Raw genomic sequence first — 14411 nt, forward strand, 5'->3', positions numbered from 1 at the left:
TTTTAGATGTGAATTTATTTTAGGTTCTGACAGCTTTAATTAGATTGTGATAATCGAATCAACACCGATATACGCACTTCCTAAAATGTCGATAGTGTAATGGGAACGCAAAGTACTGTTGGTAACTTTGATAGATTTCAATAGGTTCTACCTTGAGCTTAATTAGGGACCTAATGAACCTCAACCTACTTCGACTTGAGGCTAATATAACGCTCCATTAATTAAATACATACAATGACTAATATACATAAGTATTGGTGCACATAAGAATCTTAAAAATATGAATCAATGACCCACAGAACAATGCATATTTTCGATTTCTGATTTCCTTAAGAAAGCTTATTTTAAAAATTATTAGGTATATTAGTCAGAGAGAACTGAAAACATTTCTAAATTTACTTTTTATAATTACATTTTCTTTAAAAGATTCCATCATTTACGACGACATGATAATGCTACCCTCCTCAGCAATCATGATATCTTGAAAATATTAGCTTAAATGAATTACAAATATTAGCTTAGTGGACAGCAAAGTAGAAAAAAATCAGGTCTTTTCGAGACGCCAGAACTCCATTATAGCCAAGGTCAAAATTTCTCACTTTTAGCACTCCGAGCTTTTCCGAATTTTAGACTGCAATGCCTGCACAATCTTGGACCAATTTTGGCAAGTCCTTGATTCATAGGGGCTATTCAAGGCAACTCGTGCAGATTTTCCAATCACCACGAGGATCAGTATAACGGTCAAAACCTTGCCGAGGTAAAAAAAAAAAAAAAAAAAACTCGATATGAAAAGAAAATGTACGGAAGACAGACGGTCAACATATACTTAATACTGTGACAGCAGAACAAGACATAAACAAAAAGGAACACTTCTGAATCTAAAAGTGGCAAGCAACCAATACCTCAGTCAACTTTTCAGTGTAAAGTCCATTATGGATAGGTTGCGGTTATATAGAGCATTTCGGCTCCTCAATGTTACTAGACCAGAGGTATCAACAAGCTTTGAATCAATGAAATGCAATTCAAATTATTCTTTATTAATCCCCCCCCCCCCCCCCCTTTGATCTAGGCAACGGCTTGGCGCAGTGACAATTTTACGTTCTCTAATTTAATTTTGATAAACTCTTAATTAATAACACCTTTGGTAACAGATGTTTATCTTAATAATATAGTGTTATGGTGATGTTCTTGGAGTAGTGCATAATACTGCTTACATATTTCATCTATAATGCTTCAAAATATATTAAACTTCTTTGGGAATTTGCTCTTTGTTTTCTGTCGTCTTGGACAACGGGCACCAGGATTCTCAAAAACTATTACTAATAGATGTTTGCTGTAATAACCTGAATTTATCTATGTTGTTCTCCTTGTTTTGGTATAATTCTCTTTCACAGCATATACATATAATGCGTGCTCACAACCTTCTTGCGCTTCAAAATAATAAAACTTCTTAGTAATGAAATTACTCTTTGTTGTATGTCATCGAAGGCAACCAACACGATGATTTAAAGTCTTAGTAACATTTTTTACGATTAGCGTAGTGCTCTTTATATGTCGGTTTTTCTTGTTTTGGGATAATCGCGACTCTGTCCAATGATCGCACTATTTGTTATATCGGAGCAAAACTCGGATTTTTTGGGGGGCCAGCCACAGATTCCTCAACAGGCTTCACGCAATGTGTAAGTTTTAGAAAGCTCTTTCAAGGACTAAAGAATAAGCCGACAACCGAGTAAATTTCTACGTGCTGTACCCTCTAATTCGATGCCATTCTTAGAGGACACATGTTTTATTTTTAAGTTTGCATCTGAGCAATAAAAATTCTACTTCACGGGTATCACAAAACTTCCAGATATATATTTCATCGTGAGAACGAATTTAACATACTTATAAGTGCGCGTAACATCAAGCGGTTTTTCAACTGATGAAGGCTTAAGAGTTAACCGAAACGTCTTGCTAAAATATACAAGTCAGTGACAAAAAACGGCACTTTGATCGATTATGTCATCTCCTGACTACATTTACTCAATTTTTAAATATACTTGTAAGATTTTCTAAATCTATTTATCAAGCGAGGCCCAGTGGAAGGAGTCAATATTAAGATTGTACTGGCGAACAAGTTGAGTGTCCTTGCGTGTCTACACGGGATGATCTGATTAGAAAGCAAAACGGTCTCTGTTTTAACGATATGTAAACCTGTCAAAATAGAATGTTCGGCGAACCACAGACTCGTGCTGAGTACGAACAGACTGCTGAAAAAAAAAACTCCATGATTCAAATAGTGTATGCAATTTAATATTTAATATTTATTTATTCTACTTATGTGTAATGATTTTCAAGTCGTGGCTTTGGTTTGGAGGCAAAAAAGGAGTTAAGAAATTTCTCTTCTCTTTTTCCCAAATCGATCAGCCATAATGTTATTCAACTGAGTCTGTATATAACTAACGTTTATTTGTGTACGACTCCTGTGTTGTCAACTCAGTAGCGTTTGACTACAACTGTTGCGCATGTACAGCTCGGCTACAGAGAACGACTAAGGTTTGTTCAAACAAAATAAGTCTCACACCCACCGCGTTATGTAGCTCGCCGACGTCAAATGGACAGATTTGTTGTCACTCAGCGACAAACCACCAACAAACATACTGATTCTACGAGTCAAAGAACTTATAAGGTTATATCCCAAAGATGTTTACTTGTAATTACTCTGTAAAAGTCAACAATTCATGCACATCGAGGCAAAAAGCAGTAATAACAATTCCCATCTGAATGTAGCCACATAACATATCGAACACAAACACAAAACATACTTTCTATACCGCCTAAACAATTTACGAATCAGCTAGATCTCGAATAATGATTTATGAAAGGTTGAGAATGGAGTCTTTGAATTAATTAAATGACGCGAGTCCATTCATAGCGTACGTCCGAACGTGGTCGCTCGAAATTAAGTTTACATCTACCTGTACAATCTCCCGCTACTCCAGCTCCATTGAGTGACGAATGACGCCATTGTCAAACATCAAAACAGATCCACGAATCAGCATGGGTGAGAAACATTACCAGAAAGACAGTAATTCACTTCCGCTTGAACGAGCTCAACAACGACTTATTTGAAGGATAAGCCATCGACTCGTAGGACTTCTGCGCGACTCTTGCGCCTGCTGTTCTAACAGCCCCGCATTTATGTAGATAACAATTTAACAAATTGACGTAAGTTTTTTATGCGTCTGTCCTCTTATTGATGATAAATTGCGTCATAACATTGTCAAAGTGGCTTAAGTGAAAGGTTGTGTGTTCGATCCGTACCGGGCTCGGCAATTTTTATTTTTATTATTTTTTCTTATTTTTTTTCCTTATTAACGGATATGAAAAAACAAAAAAAGTTACCGAAACACAGCCTTTGCCTTTCCAATGCTTAAAAAGATAAAAACATTTACCAAAACACGGCGTTTGCTTTCCAATGAAAAATCATCGGAAGCGGCGCTACTTCCATTGAACAGCATTGAATTGGTTTAACGGTGAGAACTTCGAGCTCAAAAACATTTACTGTCGACTGTGAAGAAATGATCCACGAATGAGAAACATTGCCACAGAAACAAATCACTTGGTGAATAAATCTTTTCCGACTTGCGGGCAATCGACGGCGCTTTGTATACTGTTCAGCGGAGTTACTAAAAAGTTAACAGGAATCTAAGGACGGAAGGAAGGAGCGATAGCAGGGTTGGAAGTCAATGTCATTTTCTGAGTAAAAAGTAAAAAAAAAATGATTATGGAAAGATGAGTTGCTTTGCATGGAAATATACACTTACGCAAGACGTATCAACATGCGAAGAGCTTTGCCTGTCTGGCCTCGGTTTGAAAAAGAGGAAAGAGAGAACTCGGCAACAATAGCTCACAATGCGGACGGAGTGACAGCCTGGGGCTAAGAATATTCCTGCGAACAGTTTTGCCCGCCCAAACAATCCCAGGAACCCTTGCGTCAAAATTTACGGCTCCAGGTTATCACCTTTTTGCAAAGCTGTAATATAATATTATGTAAGTGACAGTTCGACCTATAAGAAACCCCCCGACGTTTTTAACATAAACCTATTTGATTTACAACATCCGTTTAAATTCTTGTTCAATTCAAAGAGATTTTTCGAGCTAAAACCATATGTCAGCTGGATGAAATGTTTTATTTCCTTTTTACGGTTGTTCTGCTCCGTTTTTCGAGTGTAACTGGCCAGCATCAGCATTCGCTTCGAGGTGATCATGGTTTAAAGCGATCTGCTTCTCAAAACGGAATATCGTACGCAAATTTTGTAGTTCACAAGTTTCAGCATCTTCAAGGGTCCCTCTTAGACTCTTCTTGTGAAGTGGTTCAGGCGAATGAATGCGCTTTCATTTGTGTTAATAATCCCCCCTGCGTTTCGTTCAACATCGCTCTGTTGCCAGACGAAAATGGAAAGTTTCGCTGTGAACTGCTAAGTGAAGACATGTTCAGAAGTCCTAACAACCTGACCGTTTCGCAGCAGTTTCACCATTACAGCATAAAGGTATGTGGCTTGAAATGATACTCATTAAGTAGTACAGCTTCGATTTAACAGCAGTTTGTGCTGAGGTATATGTTTTCATTGAAAGGAATAGGGGAGAATCATGAGATTTAATCACGAAAATATATTCATCTTACAGTACAGTAGTCTGTCGGGTCAAACATGCGGGCGCTTATTTTAATGAAACTGCGTCAAATTAAATTGTGTCATAACCTTACAGAACGAAACATATTTAGTTGATTATAAATGATGCAATATTTGTGAAAAACAAGTCATTGTTAACGGGTATGGCTGAACGAAGAACAACAGAACGTTTGAAAGATCTTGTATTTGGTAAAAATAATTGATCCACGACTCGGTAACCTTAATTTACTTGAATTTCGGAATGACAACGTTGCTATTAATATTAATAACATTCAATAGTGTTCAAAAGTTATGAAAACGAACGGTCTCGGGCCATAAATAATGTACTTAATCATGTTAGGGAGCTAGAAATTAATATGTCTTTTCTTTATATTTTAAACATTTTTCATAGTTTGATCTCTTCCCTTTTTTAGCTTGTAGCGTTAGTGTTATATGATATCGTGGTTATCCACTTGGTTAATTTTTCTTTTGATCATAGACACCATGCTCAAGTAGTCCGTGTAGAACGGTGGCAATTGCATTCCAAATTACGAAGAGGATAAATATCGTTGTGCCTGCGCGCCGGGATATACGGGTTATCATTGCATGACAGGTGAATAAGATATAACCTCATTTTTGTTATTTATGAGACATAAACTGCCTTGTCCATTATCCCTTTATTTTTAATCAAACTGTCAGCTTTGGTTTATTTTAGAATTGAAAAATTTGACACATTCGACGAAGAAAATTGTTTTCTTTTGCACTATTCTATGAATTGTTTATTTAGCATCAGTTTGTTGCGCAAATTAACATAGTTGTTTGCGCTTATTTAAAATAATAATTTGGCTTACTGCATGTATAACACTGTTTATATGATAAGTCAAATTATCATTCGATGCATTTTCCTTTCTTTTCATTGGCTGAGAACCCACAACGTGACATCCGATCCAGGTGACTCATTTTCCACTATCCGTCGCCAGGTGAAATAAAGCTACAAGTTCAAGCAAATTCTGCAGAGGATTCATAATGCCTTTATTTAAATTTAAGTAAAAACTAGTTAAAATTTTGAGATAGCAGAGCTGCAGTTGCTGTAGGTGGATGGCATCCCTCGCCTGGGTTTTCGTTGTGATAAAACTTATTAAAATTGTTTTGCACTTAATAGACCATTTATACAAAATTATGACGGGATGTAAAAAAGTAATAATTCTGCAATGTTGCTTGCAAGACAAAAAGATAAGAAATGACGAGTTCTGACCGAATTTGGCTTGACCTCCATATCAAATAAGGTTGCCATGATGATGTCAAATGACTCAAAGAAACAGCTGACACACTGCAAGCACCACAGAATAATTATTTTCGTAAAAATCTGAGGAAACTTCCGGGGGTGTCTTGCACGCCCATCCCCACCCCACTTCCACCTTACCCCCTTCCTTTGTACACTCGAAGGTTAAAAGCACATAGCTTTTAGATCTATTTATCTATTATTTTAGTAAAATAGTTCTAAATTACTTTCTTTCATATTATAATTTAGAGTGTTCAGTGGCTTTGGGAATGGAAAATTACAAAATTACAGCTGCACAGATTTCAGCCTCTAGTCAGTATGATAATTATCATTCTCCAAACCAAGGGAGACTTCACTTCAAGCTTAACGGAAATTACAAAGGAGCGTGGTCATCAAAAGCAAAAAATCTGAACCAGTGGTTTCAAATCGATCTTGGTATTGAGACAGATGTTACTTACGTGGCGACCCAAGGAAGAAATCAAGTCAACCAATGGGTGACCAAATACAAGTTGCTGTATGGAAACGATGGAAATTCATTCCAGGTTTTCAGGCAACAAGGAGAGATCGTAGATAAGGTTGGATGGAGTTTTATTTATTTATTTACTTATTTATTTATTTGCCCAAAGCAAATAAAAAGCCATGTACGAATTAAGCTGAAAGATTGATAGACATTTGCGTGTGACTGTCTTTATCTATCTTGTATCCGCCATCTTGGGTTTCTCAAAATTTCTTCCGGCAAACGTCAGATAAACCCACAAAAATGACTCAAACTTAACTGATCAAAATCAACACAAAAAGGCTAAGCAATTCTGAATTTGTAGAAATAACGGCATTAAAGCCAATTTCAGATAAAGTCCCCAAGTTAATCAAGAAAAGAACCTTTGCCATGGGCGAACCGCCATGCCGCTCGAGACACCGAACTGTAAACATCAAATTAACAAAGCAGGAGCCAAGAGAAGATCAAGATAAGAAGAAATCCCCCTTATAGGCATTATACCCAAGGTGATCCCTCTCAAGAGGCTGTCTCTGTAAAAACCGACCACTGATTTCACTTTAAAAATTTGATTTTTCTCAAAAGCTGGAATTTCGAAGTCGTTGCCTAGTCAATCACTAAAATGAGTTTTTATTTGATTGAAAATGCTAATTGAACTTTTCTAGGATTAATTGAAGCTCGGTCCGCTCGACACAAGTTGCATGCCTGCCGAAACTGGAAAAATAACACATATTGCCGGCGCTCAAAAAAAATTAATATTCGCTCAAAAGTCCAAATTCCTTTTTTCAACTATAGATTTATTATAGCTGTTTGTTGAGCCATGTTGTAATTATAATTCAATGTTGTTCCTTGAACGGTTAAAAGAAGATTTTCTACCCGTTAAATCGAGTTTTGAACCAAACACGAAAATAGCTCTACTTTGAAGGCACGTTTTAAAAAAACAGATGGTCGAAAGTGCGGACAGACGCTTCCCGCCTGCACAAAAGAAGGGAGTTCAAACAACAACGACAACATCGCGAAGGACAACGTCGATTAAAAAACGACCTTATATTCAGCTTTTGAATCTCGTTAGAATTTACAGTGTTATTAAGCACATTCACTGCAACTGTACTCGTTGCCGTTGCTGTTGTGTTTTGACTCCCTAAAATCGAGAAAAACTGCAGCGGAATGCACAGGCAAACGAGCACAAAGCAAAAATTATGCGACTCTTACGCCTCTTTCGTGCTTAGGCCAAGTTCAGACGTCATACTTCACATGAGCCGAATCGAATGCAAATGAGAAAATCCTTTGTTCTTCCTCATTAGCATTCGATTCGGCTCATGTGTAGCACGGCGTTTGAACTTGGCCTTAGCATCCTCCCACATGCATCCATGACTCAATATTGAACGCTATGGCGTTTACCATTTGTTAATTGTTACAAGATTACTTTCCCTCAACTCTCAAATTTTCGGGGAAAAAATTCAGTGTTTTCCTTGGGACCAGCCATTAAATACTTGTTGTTTCTCTTGTGGAGCGAACTCTACTTGAAACACTGCTTGACATAACGTATTGGCTTGATCAAATTTGTGTTATTTTCTCGTTGGTGTATCTGAAAAATCTTGAGGGTGCAGAAAAACTAACATTTTCACAGATGTTAAAGTTGTTTAAGTCTGATTCGCGTTTTTTTTTTTACGTTAGCTATGTTCAATGCTGCCCGAAATTTTTGTCCAAACTTTTTCCGAAATGTGATCATGGGTGTCCGATATTTTTACAAGTAATGTACATTATATCTTACCTGGTTTACATATTGAATTTCCATTCAATACATTTTTAGGAGTTTGTTGGAAACAGTGATTCTGAAACCGTGGTGAAACATCCTTTGAATCCACCAATCAAAGCACGATATTTGAGGCTGATACCCACAGGATGGAAAAATCACATTTCTTTGAGAATGGAACTCTACGGCTGTTTTGTTAATATTTAACCTTTTAAGGTGACAAACTCAAACTGATGACTGGACTTATCATGCCAGGAATGGTTTCATAATGGTTTACTACTGCAAAATATCACGACCGCGTAAAAAGGAGGAACGTTTCTGCACAAACAATTTCAAACCACGTTATTTAATCTGTATATTTCGACTAGTAAGTACTCCAAATCCTCTAACGGTTCAATCAACATGATCAAACTGCATGTTGGCAAAAATATACGCGCACAAAACAACTATGTGCCTCAGCGAACAAACATGTTCCTTTGGAATATTACCAGTAAGAAATCAAGTATTGTTACTTTCATTTTTGTCGCCGTGTTTACCATCAAGCTACAGTTGCACTCGTGGATGTTTTGGGAGAAGGAGAAAAAGTTGCGCAAACAACACCCAACAGTGTTTCAACGGCATTTCTTGGCAAGTTCTCTCAGACTTTCACTCGTGTTTCTATTCAACAATTAGACACCTTGAGATTTCTTTTTAAACAAGAGAGCGTTTAAAACCCAGTCGTCAGCTCAGGCTTTATCGTGAGCAAAGGGCAGGGGTTAATTCCTTACAAAGATGGCTTTTAACAGACATTACAGTAATGTGAGGAAAAGCATACGGCTTCTAGAGCGTAAACTTGAAAGTTTTGATTATCAGCCGGGCACTTCCAGTACAGTATTCAAAATCCATCATTAATTCTTTATGTAGGTATGAATGCTGTCAAGCGATATTTATGCTTAGAGTGCTTTCAATTTCGTTTACAAACCAATCAAGAAATTCAGGCAATATTTTTTGGGGAATAGTCATAGACTTAGTATTGCATTGAAAAAGGAGAAAAGGACTCTATTTCACTGTACAAACACGTTTTCTGTACAGAGCGTTTTCACGTGACATCATCAAATTCTTAAATCCAAAACTAAACAACCACCATAGTTTTTGTCCTCATCGGGCATAAGAGGTACTAAAGTTATATCTGTTTACAACTTTCTAGCTCAAAAGCGCCCTTTGTTTGGAAACCAGCGCATTTTGAATTTCGAAGTTATGGCGGTGCGTGACATGAAGTTTGTCGAAAAGTATGTATTTATCGTGATTTTTAGCCATTTAAGACGTTGTCGTATTTGGTAAAGCGCTTATTTAAATGTTCATTTGTTGAGTGCAGATAATCATTGTCCCGGATAACCAAAGTAAGTTCCAGATGTAAACACTATTTTCTGGCCGCCATATTGGTGTACCACAGAGGGACACCAAGATGGCGGCTCCATACTAGGCTCTGTAAATTTGCGCAGAATACTTCGACGAATATCTCAACTTTGGGGCAACGCATACACCTTAAACTTGGAGAACTGTCTTCTTTATTTATCTTCTGTAATATCACAGTTTCTCGACCTTATCCACTGAATGGGTTTTGATTTTATTTTTTATTGCGTGACAATGAAAACGCTCTTTTCAATATTTTGCCATGGCAGTTGAAATACTATTTACATGTGTATAGCAATACCTATTATAGTAGTAATATATAGATTTAAACCAGCCTAAAAGCGTGGCTCCTGGGCCGGGTTGTTCAGAACCCGATTAAGCTAACCCAGGAAAAGGTAGAATTTTGATTTGAGTTTCGCAACTTTGCGGTGAGGTTTTCTGTATATTGTTTGGCCTTCTGTTTTGAGTTTTAATAGTCACCATATACACAAAACAAAGCAGCAAAAAAAAAATTGTATAGAAGAAAAGGTTATAATTCGGTAAACTTTTAATCCTGGGTTAGCGTTAACCGACTTCCGAACAATCCTGCCCTGTTTTCAACAGGTTAACCTGACATGAGCCCGTGATCCAATCGAAAACCAACACTTGGTCAGCGATCAACTTCATAAGAACACGTGACCTCGATGAGCTGTAAACTTGAGCGCGCGATATGGTCAGCGTATACCTTGTTTTGACAGGCGTCAATTAATCATAACATGGATGTCCGATATCAAAGAACTATACGGTAAACCAAGACTGCATGTCTCTGTCTACCTATAATTAGGAATATGGCCGCCATGTTGCGTGACTCCGTCGTCGTCGTCGTCGCCGTCGCGCGTACGCGCCCGTGAGCAATACCGCTAGCCACGATAACCATGAGAAAATCAATTCATGGGTTTCCTTTTCTTTCCTATATGAGTATGGGGCTCCGCTTGGCGGCCCTTCGGGCCGCCGGAGCTCCGCCAATATGATATTTTAAATAATTGTAAATTACGATGCATATAGACTACGCTACACCTACTAATACACGCCAGTGGAACATGTCGTGTTCTAAATACTATGTACAGAAATGTTATTGGAAATTTACATTTTCATGTGTATTATTAGGTATATTTTCAAAGTAGCCTATGGGAGGACCTGTAATTTTGGGGTACAATATTATAATGCGTAAATTTTTCATCAATAATATAAAGCTCACTATATATAATTACCACAAGAATGCTTAAAGTTCAAACGGCTGGGTCCTTGGTTAAGGCTGCATCAGGCCATATGGTCCATGCTGCCGGGATATATCCTGGTTTCTGTAGCATAGATGGAATGCTAGTCCATCGTAGGGTTACCGCCAGCATTAAATTCAGCGGTAGATACACCCGAGTTGAGAGAGGCATCGTGAGAGTAACGTGTCTTGCACGAGAACACAATGTAATGATCGCCGCGAAGACTCGAAAAGGATGGCTCAATCCAAGCTACCATGGTTAGCCTAATTACTGCTTTTCTCAAACCCAGTGACCGGCAAATGACATAAATATAATTATATCACTACAGTGCACTACTTGCACAAAAATGTTTCAGATTTCCCTGCTTTTGTTCAGAAATAGATCACAAAAGACGTCAAAATGTGGCAAGGACATTAGTGACACACTAGGCTATCGTCTCGTGGGCCACGTTTTCGTTCTTACCACATTTTGACGTCTTCTGTGATCTTTTACTGAACAGAAGCTCGGCAATATGAATTCTAGTTGTTTTCTACAATAAAGAAATAAAAACTACTGGTGTAAAAAAGCTTGTTTATTTCAAAATCTTTCAGTATAACTCAAAAGTGGGGCCTTTGCCCAGTTTTACAAAGACGAAAGTTATAGCAATTTGACGTAATCTATTGTCTAGACGACATGGAGCCAACTCATTGATTTCATGCATAGCAAAGAATTATGGTTGGCTTAGGGACGTCACGCCACTGTCAAACGTGAATCGAGCGTTGCTTTTCGTGGAAAGTACGGTAACCCATTAAGGACAACTCTAGGAGCCAAAAATAACAGAAACTACAAAAAATCTCACTGCAAACTAGACCAAGCACACTACGAGTAAAATCATAGTATCACTGCCAGTGAAAGAGCGAATGTACTCAACAATCGCATGCAAGCCACAAAACCATTGAACGCACAACGCAAATAAAAGCAAAATGCACTCCTGTAATAAAATCAACCAACACACTTCAAACAAAAGTGGCATGGAACTCACACTGCAGATGAAAGCAAAACGCTCTCTTCAAATAAAATCAAATAGCACACTGCTAACTAAAGTTGAACGCAAGCCGCAAATGAAAGTGAAATTAACTATGCACACGCATTTGTGAAAAGAGTTCTGAGGCCTAGTACTTAGGCCCCAGTCAAGTCGCTCCCGGCCAAATTTTTGGCGGTTTTAGTCGTGGATACGCGAGGCGTAGAAAAGACTGAATAATCCCAAAGAAAATCAAAAGAGACTGAGAATAAGTCATGGATACATTACGTTTGAATTGATTTTGTCAATCAACTCTAGGATAAAGTTGAAACTAGTTGGAACGTCTTTTACAGATGCGTTGGAGTGAGTTACTATTATTTTTGTTACTATTTTTTTCTCTGGGGCCACAGTGTATTTTTAAGAGAACTTGTGATATTTAACTAGTAGTTAAATTTCAAAGCATTTTTTAAAGTGTCATTCGGGATCACCAAAATGAATCTTAAGACAAATGAAATCGTTCAAAGTTAAGTGCTCACCAAATCTTAGTAAAAATAAATTACTAACAAGTCCGTGGTGGATCTAGGGGAGTGGTCCCCCTCCATATTTTGGGTAAAACAAGGAAAAATCACAGAAGGGAGAAAAGCCGGCAGGGCAAGCAAAAAAAAACAAAAAACAAAAAACAGCCCCCCCCCCCCCCCCCACCCCACTCTTTGCGCAAGGTTTAGATCCGCCACTACAGTACTCGTGGTCAGCCTGCGGGCAAGCTCGTCGCATGTTTATCTGCAGACTAAGCTGAATATTTACCAGCTGCACATCGAAAACTATTGAGCCACTGAAATATATCAGAAATAAACAATCTCCATGGAAAATCGAGACTTTCGACTCACATTTTCAAATTACCCGTGCAGTTTGTTGTGTGCAAAGTCAAGTTAGTGCTAAGGGTAGATCATTCGGAAAGTGGATATAGTAATCGGTCTGTCCTTGCCATATCGATTAGTTTATATTTGAGTGAGTGACAAATTTATTACTCTGAGTCCTAAGGATAGCCTTTTCTACAAATTTGCCAGAGAGAGACCAGCTTCGTTCCCAGGCTCTCTCCCCTCTGCCACCCCTTAGGTGACCAGCCGCAACCAAAGTCGCAACGACAAGCGGGAGGCAGAGGAGAGAGAGCCTGGGGACGAGGCTGGAAAGAAATTTGACTGAGACCTCACTACTAGGCGCCAGGCCTCCTCGCATAGTCAATTTCACTTGCCACTTTTATTTGCTGCGTCCGTTCAATATTGTGTGTAGTGTGTTGTTTGATTTTATTTGAGGTGTCCGTTTTGTTTTCATTCGCATGCAGTGAACGTTCCACTTTTGTTTGTGTTACTATGCGTTTAACTTTTGTGGCTTGCACGCGTTTGACGTTAATATTATACAGCTGTAGTGAGCTATACTTTGCTCGCTGCTGTGCCCTCAAGCGAACTGGAACATTCGTGTCGGAAAGCAAAGGTATGTGTTTATTTTAAGATGTGGTATTGTGATATTTCTTTCCTACCAAACAATTATTCGAGACAAGAAAAAGTTGAATTTTCGAATTAAAACTAAATTATTCTCGTAAACATTTTCCATATTGGGCTTGTTAAAATCGAAGCAAAGCAATGTTTTCTTACCTTGAAATAATTTTAAAGACATATTTTGTGCTTCTCTAAGTTTCGCTCGCCTGAGACTACTCGAGTATTTCCGAGTCACTTTCTTCAAAGAAACATGCTTTTCTTTTTCTTCCAGCCATTCGTACTTGTCAATAGACTAGGCAAGGCTTATTTTCTACATTATTCTTCGCCCAGTAAAGTGAAATATTATTTAATTCTCGAAACTTTCCACCAGAAGAGAGGGAAATGTGTGTAATAATGACGTCATCCGTGCGTCTGTCCTCCAATAGGTCATGGGTAAGAGCCAATCAAAATGCCAGAATAAGTTGACTCATTATATAATACTGAGAGCGAACTTATTATATAAATACTGAGAATATAAATCGATCGAGAGCGAATAAATAATAATAAAAAAAATTGTAATAAGACTAACGATAACAAGTCACGACGTTTGGACCTCTCCGATTAAAAGAATATAAAGTTGTTATAAATTAGCAAATTTTTCATAATTTTTACTCGCAATTGAAAATGACCTCGGGGTGGTCGATACTTCGTGAGTGCTTATTACAAAATCGCTTTCTAAGAAATTACTCATCAAGAGTCAAAATCCTGGATTATGAGAAAGTGAATTGATTTCACGGAAATAAACATTACGTAAAACGCATCAACATGCTTGAGGCTTTGCTGGTCCGGCCTCCGTTTGAAAAAGAGGCCTAAGAGAACTCAATCGCATGCGGAAGAAGAGACATATAGAAGTAGAAGATGAGAATATTTCTGTGAACACTTTTTGCACTCTTTGTCCTCCCTTCCCCCTCCCCCCCGATAATCCCATGAACCCTTGCGACAAATTTTACAGCCCCAGGTTATCACCTTTTTACAAAGTGAGCTACTATTACGCAATTGATGGTTCGACTGATAAGAAATCCCGAGACGTTTTATCATAAACCTG

The 14411-nt window shown here is 38.0% G+C and overlaps 1 protein-coding gene and 1 pseudogene across 2 annotated transcripts in view; both read left to right on the plus strand.

The window, feature by feature from the left end:
* The first annotated feature begins 3854 nt into the window (after positions 1-3854).
* Positions 3855-9179, plus strand: LOC145485251 (retinoschisin-like; annotated as a pseudogene). Its single transcript, XR_014049163.1, has 4 exons — positions 3855-4532; positions 5152-5265; positions 6184-6509; positions 8241-9179. The product of XR_014049163.1 is annotated as a retinoschisin-like (transcript).
* Positions 9180-14283: 5104 nt separating this feature from the next.
* LOC145485671 (EGF-like repeat and discoidin I-like domain-containing protein 3) overlaps positions 14284-14411 on the plus strand; it is an 11622-nt gene continuing 11494 nt past the window's right edge. The window contains exon 1 of the mRNA XM_081464305.1: positions 14284-14411. This exon is cut by the window's right edge and continues 446 nt beyond it. Coding sequence (XP_081320431.1) covers positions 14366-14411 — 46 coding nt within the window. The 5' untranslated portion in view covers positions 14284-14365.

The sequence above is a fragment of the Orbicella franksi genome, chromosome 4 (genome assembly GCF_964199315.1).
Source record: "Orbicella franksi chromosome 4, jaOrbFran1.1, whole genome shotgun sequence".
In the NCBI taxonomy this organism is placed as follows: domain Eukaryota; kingdom Metazoa; phylum Cnidaria; class Anthozoa; order Scleractinia; family Merulinidae; genus Orbicella; species Orbicella franksi.